At 39.3% G+C, this 20,153-nt stretch overlaps 1 protein-coding gene across 1 annotated transcript in view; it reads left to right on the top strand.

Annotated features, from left to right (window-relative positions):
* Positions 1 to 1,428: 1,428 nt before the first annotated feature.
* Positions 1,429 to 20,153, top strand: part of BLNK (B cell linker) — a 111,302-nt gene continuing 92,577 nt past the window's right edge. The window contains exon 1 of the mRNA XM_069067106.1: positions 1,429 to 1,816. Coding sequence (XP_068923207.1) covers positions 1,770 to 1,816 — 47 coding nt within the window. The 5' untranslated portion in view covers positions 1,429 to 1,769. The remainder of the gene's footprint in view (positions 1,817 to 20,153) is intronic.

The raw sequence follows: 20,153 nt of genomic DNA, 5'->3' as shown, positions 1-20,153 counted from the left end.
CACTTTAATTCCAGAAACATGTCCTGAAGAAAGAAAATGAATATTACAACAACACGTTCATCACTAGAAGAGGAGAGAGTCCTCTCTCTTGATAGTAAGTGTAAGATGTTCTTAGCTGAAAGCATGCAAAGCAGATGTGGAGAAAAAAAATTAATAAGCGATGTCCTCATCTGTAAAATGAGGGGGTTGGACATGAGGACCTCTAAGGTTTCATCTAGCTCTTAATCTATGACCCTGTGTCTGAAGGTGAAATGCCCCCAAATAGAAAAGGGATGCTTGTTACCCCTTCCTTCTCCCCATGATTTTTTGAAGTCAAACCATCCTCCCACCCCTGGAAAAAGAGTTGGGTAGGGATCTAAAAGACTTTTTCGCCCCTTCAGAAGGAGTAAAATGAAGGAGAATTCTCAACCCTTCATCCCTATACACCCACCCCCTTCCTTCTCCAGCCCTGGTTCAGAGCCAAGGATCCTGGCTCAATCCTACTGAGATCCTGCTATATGAGTTTCCCCATTTCTGTTTCCAGGGAAGGAAGTTAGCATCACCCCAACCCTTCCTCTCTGTCTTCAGCCCAGCCTTAAGTGGGGCCATTGTCACAGGTGGTAGAAACTAAAATCAATGTAGGCAGAAGTGGGCCCTATTATCTGTGTCCAGGTGTTTAGGGTCAGGTAGTTTGGAAAAGTGTCATCCATTCAATTCTGGTGAGCAGATGCCCACCCTTGCACAGAGACATAAAAATATCTTTGCTTGGGGGAGCTCAATGTTTTCTTTGGGGTCATAGAGTGGAATTTTGTCTTTGAAACATACAGCTAGCACTACCTAATTAACCTACTTCAATCCAGATATCAGAGGGAAAACACAATACATTGCCTGCAAGCCAGGAGAAGAACCCCTAACTTATCTTGAATACTGAGAGGGCAATCCAATTAAGAAAGCTCTCTGGGGCATTTGCTAAATAAGCTACTTACATGAACAATTCCTATCACCGCTATCTGTTTTTTGTATTGTTTTTAGAAAGTTTATTTAGCTTCGGGGAAAACAAGGATAGTGCAAACAGACCATCTGCACATAAAGGGAGAATTGGTTTATATAGATATACTTAAGAAAACATCTAGCAGAATTCCAGCTTTACTACTTAGTACCTTGGCAAGCTCCGGCCTCATTGGATTTTTGTGAGCCTCGGTGTCGGCACGGTAAAATGAGGGAGTTGGGCCATAGGTCCCCTCCTACTCAAGACCTTTCAGTCATTCCACTAGAAGACCCCCTCCCGCTTTCTCCTCCAAAATTTCCCGCTGCAGAGCCTCAGTGCCCAGCTGAGAGAGAGAGAGAGAGAGAGAGAGAGAGAGAGAGAGAGAGAAGGAGGGAGGGAGGGCCGGCCACTGGAGGAAAATTTGCATGCCCAATCAGTTTCAGAATTAAAGTTTACACAATGCCAAGTGAGTGGGCAAGGCTGATGAGATCACATGACTGTGTAGAAACATGAAACTCGCCTGTGGGCTCCTGCGAGTTTTACTTCTCCCGGAGTAGGAGCGGAGCTTTCCCGGCGGGACTCGCATTCACTCTCCCGGGCTAGATTCCCCCGGCTAGACTCCCTGGCTTAGACTCCCCGGGCTAGACTCCCCAGGTTAGACTCCCCGGGTTAGACTCCCCGGGCTCATCCTCTGCTCCTTGAACCAGAGGTTCTCCGATGTTTTCTATTAGTGTCAAGACCGACTAGTGTTGCCCCTGCAGGGTTTTTGGTCTAGTCGGTGATTGGGAAAAGAAAAAGAAAAATGGAGAGGCTTAATAAGATAGCAGTGCCAGCTGGGCAGAAGTTGAGGTAAGTTTTCGCTCCTCCAGTCCTTCGTTTTTGATTACTAAAGTCCTGTCACCTAAGGACAGTGACATCCCCTAGGGAAAAAAGTTTTCTGTCTCTCTTTGTCTTTTTTCTTTTTTACTTATCTCTTTTCTTTTTGCTATTTTTCTTTATCTTTTTCTCTATCTTTTCTTTCTCCCTTTTTTTCTTTTATCCTATCAGTTTTTTCTTCCTTACCTATTTTTTCTCTATGTTGTTTCTTCGTAACCATCTTTTTTTTATTGTATCTGTTTTCTTCCTGTTTTTCATGCTACATATCTGTTACTTTCTTCCTATCTAAAAAAAAAGTTTATCTACATTATTTTCTTCCGATTTTTTTATTCTACCTACCCTGTTGCTTTCTTCCTACCTATCTTTTCTGCTGATACTGGTTTCTTTTCATCTTTGTCCAGTTGGATCTACTAAGTGGTCTTCAGTCCATGGCCACTTTAAGAGCAAAGGTAGACAACACAAAGTGAAAGCTAAAGAGACTTAGGTGATTTTTAAGAGCTGGTTTTCACACTCCCTGATCCCAAGAAATTCTCCAAGAGGCTTGCTCACTGATTCTGTTATTTTTATAATGGTGATTCCAATTCTGTGGCGAGATCGTGGTCTATGGTGGATGAGTTCAGCTATGGATACATTTGAGACGTGTTAGGATGGTAGAGACCATGTGTCCAAATGGGCCTGGAATCATGAAAATCTGGAATCAAGTTCTAATTATAACACTTGCCAACCTTGTGATCCTATGCAAGTCACTTATCCCCCATGTTTTTCATGCAACTCCCTAGTACTAAGTCATAGATGGGTTGCCATCTTTTAATTACAGACTCCTTACATATTAATATATTTTAGAATTAGATGTGGTTTTCCCTACATCACACCAGTCTAAGTAAAATCAGGAGGCAAAATCCTATTGTAGTGTTCAATTTTTTTTTAAAGTCTAAATATCAAATTGACTTGGTCAAAATGGGTCTCTTAAAAGGCAGTAAATTTCTCTGAACTGTAAAAAAGACAATTCCAATTCTTGGTTTTAAAGAGTTATATATAAGGATATTCTAACATCAATGCAATTCACTAATTATTACTTACAGTTTGGCTCTAGAGAGAGGCATTTTAAAGAGGGGCGTGTTCTATCAAATTTCACATGGGGTTTTATGATGAAATTACATATTAGAAATCCTCCTCCCATCTTAGGGATGCTCTGATGTACACAGCAGAAATAGTCATTACTACTGATGATGGCAATTCAATACAACTACCGCCACTCTGAAGTTCTTAGGACTATGGAGGGCCTTTGTGTCTCTTAAATACTGATTCAGTAATGACAGTAATTCATTTCAATAGTAATTACAGAAAACCTACTATAGGCTAACAGAATGCTAGAATGAGGGAGGGAGAAGGGAAGGGAAGGGGGTATAAAAGTAGAACTCTGTAGTCCCTGTTCTATCAAGAAATTTAGCATCTCACTAAAGGTACAAGCCATACACGAATTGGCTAATTCATACAGGGGAGGATTAGATGCACATGTGAGTAGAAGTGGAATGGACTGAGAAAGAAGACTTCCTGAAGGTGGCACCGGAGCTGAATATTACGGAACAAGCAGGATTTAGATGGAAAAGAAGAAGGAGAGAGAATGTTGGGAAGTTGAAACAAAATGGTCAGAAGCATAGACATGAAGTGTTTGCTGAACAATGACCTTAATGATCTTTCCAGAGGGCTCAGGTTGGGGAATAGTAGGAGACAAGGTTGACTTAGATGGGTAAGGATAAATTACAGAGAGTATTGAAAAACAATGGAGAACTTTGACTTTACCCTTTAGGCCAGTGGTTACCAGACTACAGAACATTGGGAAGCTATTAATTATCTGACCCCCATCTGTGTGCACTATGCACTAATGTTACATCATTGTGTATATTCTTAATCGGTGGGTGCTAATAATAATATCATGTGGCTCCATGGAAATGTTTTGATATTAAAAAGGGGTTTTCTTACTCTAAGGTTGGGCCACAACTGCTATATACAATAGGGTATCCTTGAAGGCTGTTGAGCAGTGAAGAGAAGATTAATCTGACAGCATGTGGGATATAGCCTGGGGGATAAATTTCTGGGGTATAACTTCTGAGAACCTGGTTGTGTAGTCAATCATGGCCATCCAGCCATGAGATTTTGATGTCCTGGACTAAAGTAGTAACAGAGAGAATACAAAGAAAAGCAATGATATGAGAGATATTTCACAGTGAGATTAGATAAACCTTGATAAATACAAAGGAAACATCTTTAATGACTTCTCAGAAATGAAAGAGGGTTTTCAATGTATAGCATCATAGACAGGTATCCATGACCTAGAACTACCACTACCTTAAGCAATCATTAGTGTTTTTTTTCTGTGAATTCAGATAAGAGAGTAAAAGGCATTAAGTCTCCACTATTTTGTGCCCTGCCTTCCCCTTCAAGTACAAGGTCCGACCTGATTATAGAGTAGAAAAGGAAAGATATGTTATTGTAGATTACTGGGTGGTAAATGGTAGTTCTATTGTGAATAATAGATAAGCTGGAATTGGCCTGAATTTTTCACTTAGGAGACCACTGAAGACATTGTGGGCCTTCATAGTTAGACTATAAATGACACTTGCCAAAGAAACAAAACTGGGGGGGGGGGCACATAAATAGCATGCTTTCTATTAAGCAGATACATATTTTATGTGATAGAAATATGGCCACTTGTGATTGAATAAACATGCTATTTAATGTCCTTGTCTCACCATTCGAAACTGATTTTTAAAATCTTTGCTGAATTAAAAACCCCTTGAGAGTTGGATGTTCAATTGAAGTGAAGACTTGGGACATGTCTTTCCATTCATTTTATATTTCATTGTGTTTATTATGTCCATTCCTTTCCAAACAACTTGCCAACAAGGAAACGGTGCAGATAAAATGTTGAGCCCATTAAAAGATATTCCTACTTTTGGAGGCCTCTGGGAGCAGCTTTGAAGAGTTAGTTCTCAATGTCATTGTGAATTAGGGAAAACTGGTGACCTTTTTCATTTTATAAATGAGAAAATTAAAGCATAGTGACAGTAAAAGGCTTACCCAATCTACATAGGATCTAGTATATCAGTAATTCAGGGTAAATAATGCATGAATTTTGGGGTAGAGGGACTAGTATCTAATTTTATTGTTAGACCAAATTCACAAGATAGGAGTCATCTCCATTATAACTTAGTGAAATCATCTCTGTTGGAAACTGGAGGGGCATCTCCCCAACAAGGAGATGGCATTCATGACCATTCCAAGATCAGACAGAGGAAAAAACCAACCCAGATAAAAATTAAGTTTGTTTTTCTCCTCTCTGCATCCATTATGATTTTCTTGGTGCCAGTAAGTAAGTAGAGTGGATGAATGCCAGTAGTAGTAGCAGACATTTAGATGGTGTTTTGAGGTTTCTAGAGTGTTATTTACATATGATCTCACTTCATTTTTACATCTACCCTTTCAGGTAAGTGGGATAAATGCCCCTAATTTGAAAATGAGAAAACTGAGGTGAAGAGAAATTAAGAGAATTGTCCAGAGTCATAGAGAAGAAATAGCAGTGAAGGAGTATCTCTCTTCTCCCTACTATACTGAAGACAATCACAATTCTCTGCTTTCCTGCCACAGTCAGTCTACATTTATTAAGTGCATTCTATGTGTCAGGCACTGGGCTGTCTCTCCTCTCAAGCAGGATAGAGTCTAATGGAGGAAACAACATACAAAGAGACAAGTACAAATATGCTATATCCAGGATAAATCAGAAATAATCAACAGAGGAAAATATGCTAGAATTAAGGGGGATTGAGAAAGGCTTCCTATAGAAGGTGGAATTTTGGCTGGGACTTGAAGGAAGCCAGGGGGTAGAGATGAAGAGGGAGAGTACTCTAGGCATAGAGAACAGTGCCCCGAACTGGGAGATCAGAGATGGGTGTGTGCAGGGTCAAGCCCTCACTGGGCATTTGAGATTTTTCCCAGGTTCCTAGGATAGAAGAAGTTAGATGAACTAAGGAAAGTATAACTGAGAGTTCTTTCTGAGGTTGACCCTGAGATATGAGAGGAGGGAGAGAAAAAGTTTGGTGATATATGTTACTGTCATGGAGGAAACCCGAAAACAAATAAACAAGCAAACAAAATGTTTGGTTAAGCACTTAAACCAGATAAGACAATTGAAGAAACTTAGTATTGTAGACATTTTGTCATATTTGCTTAGATGAATGAGTTCATTATATATTAGATAATGTCAGAAATGAAATGTATAAAAAGAGGTTAGGTGTGACCCATTAAGGAATGTGTCCATTTAGAATGTAGCTAGAGACAGGAATTTTAGGCTGTGAAAATAGAAAGGAGAATTCTAGAGGGGGGCTAAAGGTATATGGTGAGCCCCTGGATCTAGAACCAGAAGGAACTTTGGAGATTGGTTAGCCTAAATCCTTCATTTCATAGATGAGGAAACAAAGTCCCAGGTAGCCAGTAGCAAACTAGGTCTCCCAAGTCTATGTCCAATGTTCTTGCTACCCACCATATTGCCCTGGGAGAGAGAACTACATCAGTGCAAACAGAGGGTGTGGATATCCCTGGAGAGAGCAGGCTAACTTCTAACTTATCAGTGAGTATATCTCTAAAGTAATTCAGTCAAAGGGAGATTTGTTGAGGAAATCATTTTTGAATCTTTCTGACAGTGCTGAGAGAGAATAGTTTGAAAGCATTGTTTTATTCCCAGACCCCTCTCAGACAATGAAAAGAGTCCTTTGGGCAGAGGGATGATTCTAACCTTTCTGAGCCTCATTTTCCTCATTGAAATGAGAAAAAGTAGTTTCTGAAGTACCTAGCATAATTAACAGGGTTGCTAGGAGGTTCAAGGGAGGTTAAGTTTGGGGGTGGGGTGGGAATTGTAATTTTAAAAGTACTGTATGAATTTCAGATATAATAAAATGACAACAGTAAATGCAAATGAAGTCAATAGCTTTAAATATCATGTTGTATAGTTTCTCTATATAAGGGATTCCTTTCACTTAAAAAAAATTTTTTTGGTTAATAAATAACTTACTTATTTTCTTAGAAATGTGAATTATTGAGTTACTGGCATGTTTTCTGTTTATACAAGTCTCCAGTGTACCAGTCTGTTTCATAAAAGCTCCCCTGCTAGCACATGGTGGCAATAAAATTAAAGGCCATTAGCAAAGTGCTTTGCTAGCTTTTTAGAACTCTAGGTAAGATCTTCTAGACTTTAATAATAATCAGTAATGGTGAATGCCATTTGTGGTGGGTAACATCCCACAAGTATATTTAGCAGAGCTGAAAAGATGGGGAGGACACAGGGGAAAAGACACAGAATGAGAGAGAAACTGGGACTCCCAGAAGGCTCCAGTGTGAATGAAAGGACTTTGAGGCAAAAAGAGCTTTGGAGCTCTCCTGGGCATCTTTTGGACGAGGAGGGAAATTTCCTCATGGAAAAAATCTGGGGTCATGTCATCATCTCATAGCACAAATAGTGACAGGTGTATGGGCAGATCCACACTGACTGTTTCACCCCTCAAGGACATATTTATCCATGGATACAAAACAAAGGTATTTATATATACTACAAAAGCCAATACATAGGCACAGAGAAGGCATGGTTGGTGAGCCAATAGATAAGTATTTCCCTTCCAGGTTAATTCAATATATCCAAAAAATTTAGAACTAAAAAAAAATAGAACTAGCATTCAGTTTAATTTATAATTAATAAATTTGGAGACTTTTGTCTGGAATGATGAAATATGCATTGTTGTAAATATGTATAGTTAAAAACTGAAGTGGGCTGGACATTCAAGACTCAACTGGATTTTTCTTGATTTTATTACCTCATGAAAAGAAAAGGAAATTTAATATAATTATTGAGAGTTACTTGAGGGAAATATACACAGATAAAGAAAAATCCATGGAAAAGAATATTTGTGTTTAAAAAAAAAAAGCTTTTGACAAGGATCTACATCAAAATGTGGCTTAAGAAGAAAAGAAAACTGAAAGTACTATGTAGGATTGGGGAAATATTTTGTCCTGGTTAGAAATTAGTGTGGACCAGAGACAGGTTAAGAATTAATAAGCCTTGAAGAAATATAACTCATGTAAGCGCCCCAGAGCCAACAGTATGGTCTAACTTTTTCCACTTTGGCAAAAAATGATCCAGAAGAGAGAGTTTAATGGCTCTGCAGATAAGCCTCTCAGGTAACAAAAGTGATTGATTGTGTCAACAAAGGACAAACTCCAGGAAGCTACCACCAGACAGGCCTGGACCAGAAAATGGCAGAGGAGCCTCCTCTTGGGCAAATACAAGGTCACGAGTTTAGAAAGTGTTTAAGGCAGGAGTCACTGCAGATTGCTGCCTAAAGTGAAGTAATCAGTTCAGGCAGCACTCCAGACTCCTTAAAGGGAAGGAATCATCTTGTAAAATAATTTTTATGATTAAACCCTTTGTTTAAAAACTGAATGTTGAGCCTCAGTATAGCCCATTAAACTTGCTTAGTAACTACTGACATTTAAGTTAATTTCAACCGAAAGTATGACTTTTCATTCACTTCTTCAAGATATTCCCATCAGAATTCACTGTTTCTTCTCATTCCCTTTTCCTCTTCCATGGACATAGTTTATGTGCCCTCCATTTTGGGGGTCAACAACAGTCAACAGTTTGGTTTTTTTTAGTACTTACTAAGTGCCAGGCACTGTGCGAAGCATTGGAAATACAAATACAAACAGAATACATAGTCCCTGCTCTCTAGAAGCTTGCAATCCAATATAGGAAGACAATACATAAAGAGAAACTTTAAGAGTGTGGGGTGGGGTGGGGGTAGAAATCTCACAAGGGAGCAGAGGGGAGAAAGTGAGGCACAGTCTGTACAGGAATGACAGCATGCATGGCCCAGGGTGCTGTCCTTCAAAGGAAGTTCTGTGAGGAGGTATTCATTCAGAGGAAGAGGCCATTGGGATTACCAATGTGTGAATTCCAGGAGTTAGTGTCCAGGTTGAAGAGGTAGAGGGTGAGGAAGTCCAGAAGACAGTTTACAGAGGCATGCATTCTATTGTTAGTTATATTTTTTTGTCTTTGCTTTCTTTCATAAAAGTCTTTTCCAGATTCCTCGTATTCATCAGTCTTAATGGTATGATGATAGCTCATCGAATTAACATTAACTTTTTTTTAAAACCAGCTCCATGATTACACTGGTGTAGGGGGCTCCTAGTGAGAAACTCCTTTTGCCAACCTCTATTGGGTCCTTCTCTGCAGTTTATAGTCGTTAGAGAATTGTCTGAGGCTTGGAAAAATTAAGTGACTTGCCCGAGGTCACATAGCTAGTATATAAGAAAGGTAGGACTTTATTTAATCCAAATCTTCCCGACTCAGAAGACTTCTTTCAATTCAGTGTGCATGTGCTTCTCAAGACAAACCATAATTTATTTAATCATTCAAGAGGTATGATATTTATGGGTAAATCCAACACATGTTTATGAAATTATTAATGATTTCCCCCGTACCACCTCTTAGGACTAACAAATTCCTTAAATGTCCTTTATAACAGAACTGTTCTCTTTTGCCTTCAGGTTGACACTTTCAAACTTTTCAGGGGTTCTCTTCATTCTATAATCTACTGTTGAGGGAACAAACCTAAATTTACATTCTTGATGCCCTTTATGCCATATCTACCACCATAGTTTTCCATACCTTAAGGTTGCAGCTTTCCATTCTCTTCAACCTGAAACTCTGATTGTCTTCATTTATTCACATACAGAAATCCCTGCATTACTTTGATCATTTGAGCAGTCTTTCTTGTACAGGCCAGAGCAGTACGCAGTGTTCCGAATATACCTGTGGGTTTGTGCTTTACAAAGCTTTCTATTTTATTTCTGACATTAAGGAAAGGGAGAAATGTTTGGGGATAAATAGAACAAAGAACAAATTTTTGCAAAATTTTCCTTGATACTCCTGTCAGAGTGACTATTGTGGACCATTGGTCTAAACAATAATGGCATTTCCTAAGTTTTTATTGTCCATTCACATCATAATTTTTTTTTAGAAAGTGTCATATCAAGATCATAAGAAGTAGAGGGCAATTGCTCACTTCCCTAAGTGTGAATTCCTCCCAGTGCCAGCAGAAGGAAGACTCCCATGTCATCAGATGTATGCCCTATTTATGGAGTCTCCTGCAGGCCTCAATCATAACCTTATGACCTTTGTCATATTAATAGCTCCAGCCAATGCCTTGGTTCACCCCTTTTCTTCCCCCCTAGCACAGACTGAGATTGCCTCTCCTACAAATATCCATCCTGCACAAGATTCTGCCATGGGACCAGTGTATTTGGTCCAGGAGCCCAAGGAGACACAGATGAGGAAGAGAACCCCCAAACTGTTAAATAGGAGAAGTCCCTTAGCTGCTGAGCTCAGAACAAAAGTCAAAATAGCCAAATGTAGATGACTCACATGGAAGCCCTAGGGAGCCTTGATTACTAGCTCACCCGAGGAGAATTTGCTTCTTCTAGTGGCTTCTGTAAACATGTTGGCAATGGTCCCACGGGAGAGAAGCAGAGAGTGAAAGAGAGGTCCAATATTATACAGAGGGAGGCCCTGGGCCCATTGGTGCAGTAGGATCTTTCTTCCATCTGATCCAGGCTCCCTCTCTCCCTGCCCCAGCCCCCTTCTTTCTAAATACTAGCACTTGGCTGCCTGACTATAGTAGCCCCACCAGTAGCTTGATTCCCTTCTCCTGCCAATCTGTTCTCCAGAAGTCCTATTGCCATTTCAATCTAAGAGGGTCTTTGCTCTTTACAAGCAGTAGTCATTCATCCCTAGAGGAATTCAGGGAGCAGGACAAATTGGATTGCCTGTGTCCCTAGCACGAAAGTTTTGTTTTGTTTTTTGTTTTTAAACCCAGTTAAGATTAGTATAACGGGCAGCCTTATAGGAGAAAAGTCAAGTTATGGAGATGGACATCATGCAACTTGAAGGATATGTAGAAAAAGGGAGAGTAGAGTAGTATTTCCAGGGAACAGGTCAGTGTGTGTGTACATTTGTTCTTTTCTCTTTTAGCAATAGCCAACAGGTCCCTTTCCTTCCCTTTCACCATATGCAGCATCTTCCACTGGTTCTGAGGATGGCACAGAAACTACTCCCAATCATTAGACCTGAGGAGAATGTCTTGATTTGTTATGCCCGAGGGATTTCTCTGGTGGTAGCAGAGAATGGCATGAAGACAGGGTATAGAGACCAGGAAAACCAAAGTTGGGGGGCTCTGAGGTGGCCTGGGGGCTCCTGGCTGCTACAGTCAGGGCAAGGAGGGGTCCACTAAGGCTGTGGCCAAGCATGACTCAACAAGACCGGATCCAAGGGGCAGAGCAAGAGGACAGTCCAGAAACTGAGAACATTACCAGAGACCAGGGAGGAGTAAGAACTGCACTATTTCTAGAGGTCACCGTAGAATGAGTCAGGAATCTAGAGAGACAGCCATAAAATCAGTATAAGGCATGGTTCTAGCCTAGGCCCAAGTCTCTCAGGATTTTGTTTTGGAGCTCATGCTTTGAGAAGGGTTTCTGCTCCTAAATGAAATGTAGAAGAAACTCATGACCAGGCTAGAACCAAGCCTCAGAATCAAGGTTACTCTGTCTCCTAGTTGCTGGTTACTTACATTCATTTTCTTTTACTTTTTAAAATAAGTTTTTGTTTATGCTTCTTGTATTTATGTTTCTTTTTTATGTTTTAAAAATGTATTTTATTTTCAATTCACAGAACAAAACAAGCATTTTCATAGCACAGTTCAATGAAAAAAAAAGATGATTGCACATAAAACTACAAATCTACCCTGTACAACTTGCTGTTCCTTCCAGTTTATTGATTTATATTGATTTTCTTGCTATTTCTCTAGATTTTTTCATCTTGGATATTAAATTCCCTGTTAGTTATTTTTGCTTTAACATCTCCATTATATGAATTCTTTTTGGCCAAGAAAATTGAGACAAAATTAATATTGAGCAGTTCTGTTTTCTCACCCCTGTCAGTTAATTTCATCCCATACAGCTCAAGCAATGGGTCCTATTTTTTCTTTCATTTCTCACATTTGGTCCCTCCATAACTAAATGCAGAATAGACAAAACAAACAGCAACAAACCTTATGACTGACCAAGCCAGGCTCAGTTCAGGAGTTTCAACACTCCTGTCACTATTTTTATATTCATCTTTTGTTACTTGCTCTTGCTTCCATCCGCTTTACATTTCTTTTTAAAAATCTGTTGGTTAGTGAGTTCCTTGTGCAGTCACATTGGTCTCATCAGGCACTTCCTGTTTTTCCTCCCCTCTAGAATTGTTTCCCTTTGTCTTCAGAATTTTTTTCTTGAGATTGACCTTCCCTGAAACATGTTGTTCCAAGGCATCTACCTATCCATCTACTTTGAAATTGTCGTTTGTTGTTAACAATATCTAGGAGTCATGTAAGACTGGTTTACTTTACTTTTCTGTCATAAATTCTAGGACAGAATGGTCACTATCTTCAAGGATTCTCGTTTTAACCTTAGAAACCAGCTCCTTCATTCCTGAGAATCAGAGTCAGTCTATAGTTTATTTCTCCACCTTTTGAAGAATGGAGCTATTAAGGCAAATTAAAAATTATTCATTCCTCTGCTTTTGGCAGAGAGTTCCAGCACATGTCTAGATAGGTGAAATCTTCCATTACAGCTACATCATTCCTCTATGCCAGGCTCCTCATCTATTTCCTTTTTTCTGTCTTTTTTTGTAATGTACAGAGACAACAAAGTCACTTCTTTTTCTCCCTCCATTTACCTTCTCCCAAATATTCTCTACCATCTTTTCCCATTTCTGATCTCTTGATTTCCTCATATGAATAGACCTATTCTGATTCTTTTGAATTATGTATTCAAATTCAGAACCATATTCCAATTACAGGTTTCACTCCAACAAATCTTGGTATTACCTATGAGGTCAACTTTGCCTCTTTGCATTGGGACTTCTCATTCCTCTTTCTCATTTCTCAGATATTTGTAAACGTGTGACCATGGGCAAATCATTTAACCTCTCAGTCTGTTTCCTCATCTGTAAAATGAGGATAAAAAACACCTGCTACACAGGGTTGCTATAATGATCAAATAAAATCATTTCCATTAAGAATCTTGCAAAACGTAATGCTATATAAATGCTAGCTAGTTATTATTATTATTATTTATTGTTGCCCTAAGTTTTGGGTTTCTGTGTATAAGATATTTGAATTGATGAGTTTTGACCCTGGCTCCTTTCTTAATATTTTGGCTCTTATAAATTTCTGGGTGTTTCAGCTGTTCTCCCTTCAATGAAGCTACTCAGGAGGGTATTTAACTTGGTAACATACATTGACAATTCTTTCTCTGCCATCCTTTTTTAGTTTAAGCCCCTTTGATGAAATTTGCAAGGCTGCTGGCCACTAAATTTTATTGTTAAGATGAAAAGCAGATGGGGATGGAGCACGGAGGTTTCCCCCTCTCCAACTAATTCTTTAAGATTCTCTAAGAACACAAAAGACACATCAGCCAATGAAAAAATACTAGTTAGAAGTAGAAATGTCTCATAAAAGAAAACTATAAGTTTTTGTCTGTAATATGATGGCTGGGGAAGTAAAATAAAGAACAAAAAGTGGGGAAAACATGCCATGTGCTTTTCCTTAATTCTGTTTAATGTACCACCCCTCATATATATCAAGGCAATGTTATATTACCTTCCATAGCAGGTCATGTGCTTTGAATTTTTTTTCCATTTAAATGGGAATGGTTTGTATACTCTTTTATCCGGATACTTTCAAGAACAGTGACATTCCTTTATATACTGCTGATTGGGACTTGGGGGTAAACTGATTTTTTAGGTTATCTATTTCAAATCTCTTACTTAGTGATTATAGATTAAAAGGACAAAACAACTTAAATAAGGGTTTCTTAACTTGGGGTCCAGGGCCCCCCCACAGGGTCTAAGGATAGATTTTAGAGAGTCTGTGAACTTGGGTGGGAAAAAAATTACATTTTTATTTCAACATAATTGGGTTCTGTATACTTTAATGTATCTTAAAATATTCTGAGAAAGGGTCTATAGGTTTCATGAGATGGTCAAAGGGATCAATGACACAAAAAGATTAAGAACTTGTGGTTTAAACTATGCTGATTTTGTCAGAGTATTAGAATTAGTTCATCTAATTCTCTCCTGTATATGTGTGAAAAAGAGAAAAGGGATGCTGAGCAATCCTGCCTTGCCCAGGGAGAAAAAAAACTCTGGCTCTATTCTCATCTCTCTTCTTTCCTTAAGCAAGAGGGCCGTGAAGCTATCAGTGATGTGTATGCCTTTGAAATGTCAGATTTATTCCCTTTCTTTCACAGATTATGTGGGCCACTGTGACCACAGTTGTGTGGGGGAGAATTAGTCATTTGGTATAGCCACATAAGAGAGAAGAACATGGAGGGAGGGGGGAGACCCAAAGGGAGGACACAACCTCCCTCTTCTTTCTCATCCTGGTCCATGTAGCATTTTAGTAGTGAATTCAAAATTTTATTTAATGCTGCTCTCTTTCTCTAGATACACACACACACACACACACACACACTCTTTTTAAAGGGCAAATCTAATCAGTTGCCCATGAGTCCCACTCAGTGAGTGTCCCAGACTATTTTGGCATTTTCAAGTTCCAACTTGCATTGTGTGCTGACTTAGAGAGCATTTGGTCTCATACCACTCTATATTTTTCAGAAACCATACCCGCAATCGTTTGTGTAATCGGAGAGGATGGTAATTATAAGACTAGCTCAGTAACTGGTCTTATGAGTAGGCAGAATAGACAACCACTGGCCCCAAACCATTTCTTTTTGCCTTTGGGCAACTGTAATTCTACCATTAGAGAGTCATTTGTTTCTTTCCAAAAACTCTGGATTAAAATGTACATGGCAGGAGGTAAGGAGCAGCCTATGAAGCTGCATGACATATTCATAGAAATTAATTTCTCAGTGACCACAGCCCAACAGCTAGCTCAGAAGGGGCAGGAACATGGCCACTTTTGTAATCTTGCTCTTACAATGGTCTTTTCTATACACACTCAATAAAAACCATCGCTCACATTCATACAGCGTTTAGTAGTTGTATATATCATCTAGATAGAACGATGGCAACTTACAAGATCCTCCAATTCAGTGTCCTTACCTTGTAGATCTCCAGTCACATGAATGATATACCCAAGGTCACATTTGTTAGCATCAGAATCAGGATCAGAATCCTGACTGCTTGACTTTTCTGGGCTACCCTGAGTATGAGGGCAGTAGGATATGCTATGTGGCAAATACGTTAACTGTCCAGTAAGGAGAAATATATCAATAGCTTCTGTTTTTAAGTAAGGCTATTTTATCATTTTAATTATTACTTTGTTGGTTTTAAAAATTAAGCAGGCATAGTGTTCTCATTGTCCATGCTTATATAAGTAATATCTTTACTTTTGTGAAGTCCCTGATCTTATCTCATTTGATCTTCCAAATAGTCCTGTGGAGGTAGGCAGTAGAAAAGCCCTATGTGAAAGTACAAATATTTTGCCCATTTTACAGGTGAGAACGCTGAAGTTTAAAGTGATTAGGTGATTTGTCCACACCTGCAGTGGGTAGATACCCTAATGTTAGGTCTTGAATACAGTACATCTGAATCTTCTGACAAATTCAGTTTTATTGGGTGGCTAGGTGGCACAGTGAATAGAGCACTGGCCCTGGAATCAGGAGGACCTGAGTTCAAATGCGGCTGCAGACACTTAACACTTACTAGCTGTGTGACCTTGGGCAAGTCACTTAACCCCAATTGCCCAGCCTTCCCCCCTCCAAAAAACAATTCAGTTTTATTTCCACAACACTACTTTCATTCATTCCTTCAATAAGACAAGCCCGGTACTTGGCAATGGGAATTCAGAGCAGACTCTGCCTTTAAGAAGCTTATATTTTGTTGTTGTTTAGAGATGCCAGATTGTCTCTGTCTATAGTTCCTCTCTGTCTCATCTGTTCTGAGCCAACTGTTGGATCAATCTGTAAATCTACCAGATTTTTTCCATATGTTTTTCCCCTATATCTAGTGTATCTTTAGTTTTCTGTTGTTCACCTTAAAAACAAACAAAACTTTAATTTGGGCACCTACAGTAAGCAGAATCTTCTACATAGAACTATAGAAGAGATGGGCCCTGCCCTCAAGAAGTTCTCATTCTCTTGGAGAGGTAACTACCACCCATTCAAGTTCTCCATTGCTACCAACCAGTCAGATTAATGACTGCAGAAAAACTGTCTCTGTGAAGAAGAAAGCAAGCTGAGGTGGGCTGCATTCTTGAGGTCTTTATATATGCTTTCTACTACATTTTTTAAAGTAACACTTCAGATGTGTCATTATAATGTTTTTCTCCATCCCTTCTAATGTAAATAGTATGTGAAGGGAGGGTAGAAAGAAGAAAAAGAATGAGAGGCAAAGTTCCTTTGTGGTGAGAGGAAGGGAAGAGGCTAAATTCCTAAGAGACAGCCACAGCTCAGAGCCCCCACCCCCACCCCCACCACCATATTTGGGTATTAGTGCATGCTGTTACGAACTTACTTTCTTCCAGCAGGTGGGTATGCTGGTGAATTTCTTTTGTTTTGACTGTTATAAGATAGCTGTGGTTTATCAGGAAAAGCTTTCCATTTTAGAATCAGAATACCTGAGCAAAGTCACTGTTAGTCTGTTTCCTTGTCTGTAGAATGAGGATAATACTTCTACCTGTCTCCATAAGATTGTTAAGAGGGATCAAATGAGATAATGTAGAGGACTTAATAACAGTAAAGATGCTACTCATTCTTTAAAGTACAAACTCAAGGGGCAGCTAGATGGCACAATGGATAGAGCACCGAGTCTGGAGTTAGGAGGACCCGAGTTCAAATCCAGCCTCAGACCCTTAACAATTACTAGCTGTGTGACCTTGGGCAAGTCTCTTAACCCCAGTTGCCCTGCCCTCCCCCCTTCAAAAAGACAAAAAAGAAAGCATTTGTTAAGTGGAAGAAATAGCCCAAAAATCAGTTGTTCTTGTTCTAGTATTAGTTCCCTAAATACTTTATTATCTTAAAAACAATGTTTTGTACTCTGATAGGGGCAAGCAGGCCACAGCACATCACTAATGACTACTTGCATGTGAGGAAAAGACATCATTGAGGTTATGTGTAACTGGAAAGGGAGGCGAGCCGGTCATATAACAAGAATGAGACAACAAATGGACAATTTGAGTGGTAAAGAGCTATACTTTAAATCAAAAAGGGCAGGAGGAAGGTATTTACTATATTAATTAAATCCTCTATGAATAATTTCAGCAAAATCCTAGACATGACTTGCCCAGGATGGGGAGGTGGGAGATGGTAGGGGGGGAAGGTGGTTGGAGGAAAGTTGGGGCTTGACTACCCATACTACGAATTTACAGATCATTCAAATTACTGAAGCTTAAAGATGTCTGGAAAACTTGCAAATGATCTTCCCACATTGCTTATGAATAAGAAAAGTCAGAGCACATCAACTTGTGTGTTCATCTGCCTCTTAGGTGAAAAAAGTGTTCCCCTGACAAAATTCAAGAAGCTTTTATTGACTTCCTCTATAAACAAAGTGCTGTTCTAGGGTATAGGGTAGAAGTGGTCTTGTCCCCTAGGAGCTTCTGGTTTATTTGGAGGATTTGGCTTTATTTGAAGACCTCCATTCAGTAAGGGCCAGGCAATCCATTACATCTCAAGGTAGGCCATTACACTTTTGGATAGCTCTAACTGTTAGGAAGTCTTTTCCCTTACGCTAAGTCTAAATTTGCATTTTTGCTACTTCCTTCCCTTCTTCTGCCTCCGGGGACAAATAGAAAATGCCTAGTCCATTTTATATCTTATAACTTTTCAAATACTTGAAAACAGACATCATTAACATCTTAGTCTTTTTTTTCTTCAGGCTAAACATCTCCAGTTTCAAGTGATTTCCTCAGGGTATGAATTCTGGTTCTTCCAGGCACCTAGGCTTGAATGGTGATTTTTTGGTTTGTCTTTTGCCCTTAGTCTTCCACCTTCATCTCTCTCATCCAATCAGTCACCAAATTCATATTACTTATGTAAATATAAGCAAATCACTTCATATCTCTGGGTCTATTTTCTCATATGAAGATAGGATGGTTGGGCTCCAACCATGTTTTCAATCTCCATATCCCACAATCTGTCCTTGGACTTTGTAATGTCTCTCATATTTGTCAATACTTCTCATTTAAAATACTTCCTCTCTCCTACAGATATTTTCTTATGGTCTTAACTGCTTAAGTGGCCCCCTGATTCCTAACTCATTGTTTTGAATTTTCTCTCTCTTTATAACCCATTCTATATATTCCCACCAGATTAAGATTCCTAAAATATCTAATTTTTGTCATATCATATTACCTTACTTAAAAGCCCTCAATGGTACTGCCTTGCCTACAGGAAGAAGTCTATACTGTTCAATCTGGTATTCAAAACATTCTACAATCTACTTTTCTGGTTTTTTTCTTGTTATTCCTGTACACAAATGGTCTACTCCAGCCAAACTGGTTCATTTATTGCCCTTCAAGATATCTTGTATTCTCTAGCTTCAGTGCTGTGGTTTGTGACATTGTCCTGCTCTCCTCTTAAGCATAATTTTGGGGGGGAGAGAGGGGTACAATCAGGGTTAAGTGACTTGCCCGGGTTCACACAGCTACTAAGTGTCTAAGGTCATATTTGAACTCAGATCTTCCTAACTCTAGGGCCAGTACTCTATCCACAATTTATATGAATTTTAATCATCCTTCAAAAGACCAGCTCAAGTCACTCCTAGCTCACAGAGCTCACACTGGCATCATTTTCCAAGGTTTGCTAAGTTTTCCTCTCTGCGATGTCTTCTCTGCTCACTTCAGTCCAGCTGATGAGGGATAGCTCCCAATAGGTTCAGCAGGAACTCTGATCTTATCCAAGACCAGAAAACCTGCAATAGCATCTGGAAAGAATTCAAGGTCTCAGGCTTAATTGGAGTGAGAGTTGTAGAAGTTTATTGTTATGCTTCTATAAGAAGCAGGCAAGAGTCCCTTTAGGGGACCTGCTAGTGAGAGGGGTACAGGCTTTTTCTTTTAAAGAGTAGGGCTGCCATTGTCAGGGCTGACGGGATGGAGGGAAGGGACCTCAGTGCATAGATAAAGGTTAGAGCTGACTGAGAGGAACTTGTGACTTTAATGCATAGATAGTTTAGATGAGATTTGGGCCAGACCAGAGGAGACATGAAGACATTAAGTAAGAACAAAGGAGTCACAAGGTATTGCCTAGGCCAAGTGCAGATAGGGGGAAGGGGCAGAGTTTGAGGCTGGGAAAGGGATTTTACAGATTACAATTTTACAATACAAATTGCAGTTACAACTGCACAGATTGATTTTACAAATTGGTTTTACAAATTGATTTAGACCCCAGGTACCCCATCACAGCAATCTCTCCATCCTCTAAACTCAGAGTGATTGTTTTAATCCTCATCTTTACATTACTCATGTGCTTTGAGGTATCTTTTTTTTCCCCCTTGACCTTTGACTGTTCATAGCCTAGAAGTCCTTGAGAACAGGGGCCATGTTTTATACTTCTGGTTTTCCTTACTCATCCCATTACCCAAAGTCTCAACTTTGGTACTTAATAGCTAAATGAAGAGTAATTAGGTGAAAACATTCAAAGTCAATGATAGCAGAAACTTCAAATGTCTTAAAAGCAGGAATCCAGCTAAAGAATCAGTGACATCTCTTAATTATCATAGAAATGATACTCATTGGTGATGATTGGGTTTTTGGATTTTATTTCACCTTTATATAACTAGCATTTGAAAGATTTTGTGGAAGGAAGTAGCCAAAGGGACATTGTGCTTCCAGGATACAAAATGTGCACAAAGGTTTGGGATGGGTGACATTGGGAGAATACATATGTGTAAGGGCCACAAGCAGTAGCAGAATGGAAATCTTAGGCACGTTCCTTTTTTAAGGTAATATAGATAGAGGGGAAGCATAGCACAGTGGATCAAAGGGCAGCCTCCTGAGTCAGGAAGATCTGGGGCCAAGTTCTGCCTCTGACATATACTAGCCTTGTGAGAATTGGGAAATCATTTAACCTCAACATCCCAGGCAACACTCAAAGAATGAGTCACAAAAAAGTTACTGATCTACATTGATAAAGAGAATTTCCATATCAGAAGTTCATTATATTGATGAAATCCCAGCTTTCTCTCTCTCTCTCTCTCTCTCTCTCT

The sequence above is a fragment of the Petaurus breviceps genome, unplaced genomic scaffold, assembly GCF_028583685.1.
Source record: "Petaurus breviceps papuanus isolate PSGF00001 unplaced genomic scaffold, PetGlider_PUasm1.0 90740, whole genome shotgun sequence".
Classification (NCBI taxonomy): domain Eukaryota; kingdom Metazoa; phylum Chordata; class Mammalia; order Diprotodontia; family Petauridae; genus Petaurus; species Petaurus breviceps.
The sequence above is the reverse complement of the archived record's forward strand: the minus strand, read 5'-3'. Positions and strand labels throughout refer to the sequence as shown.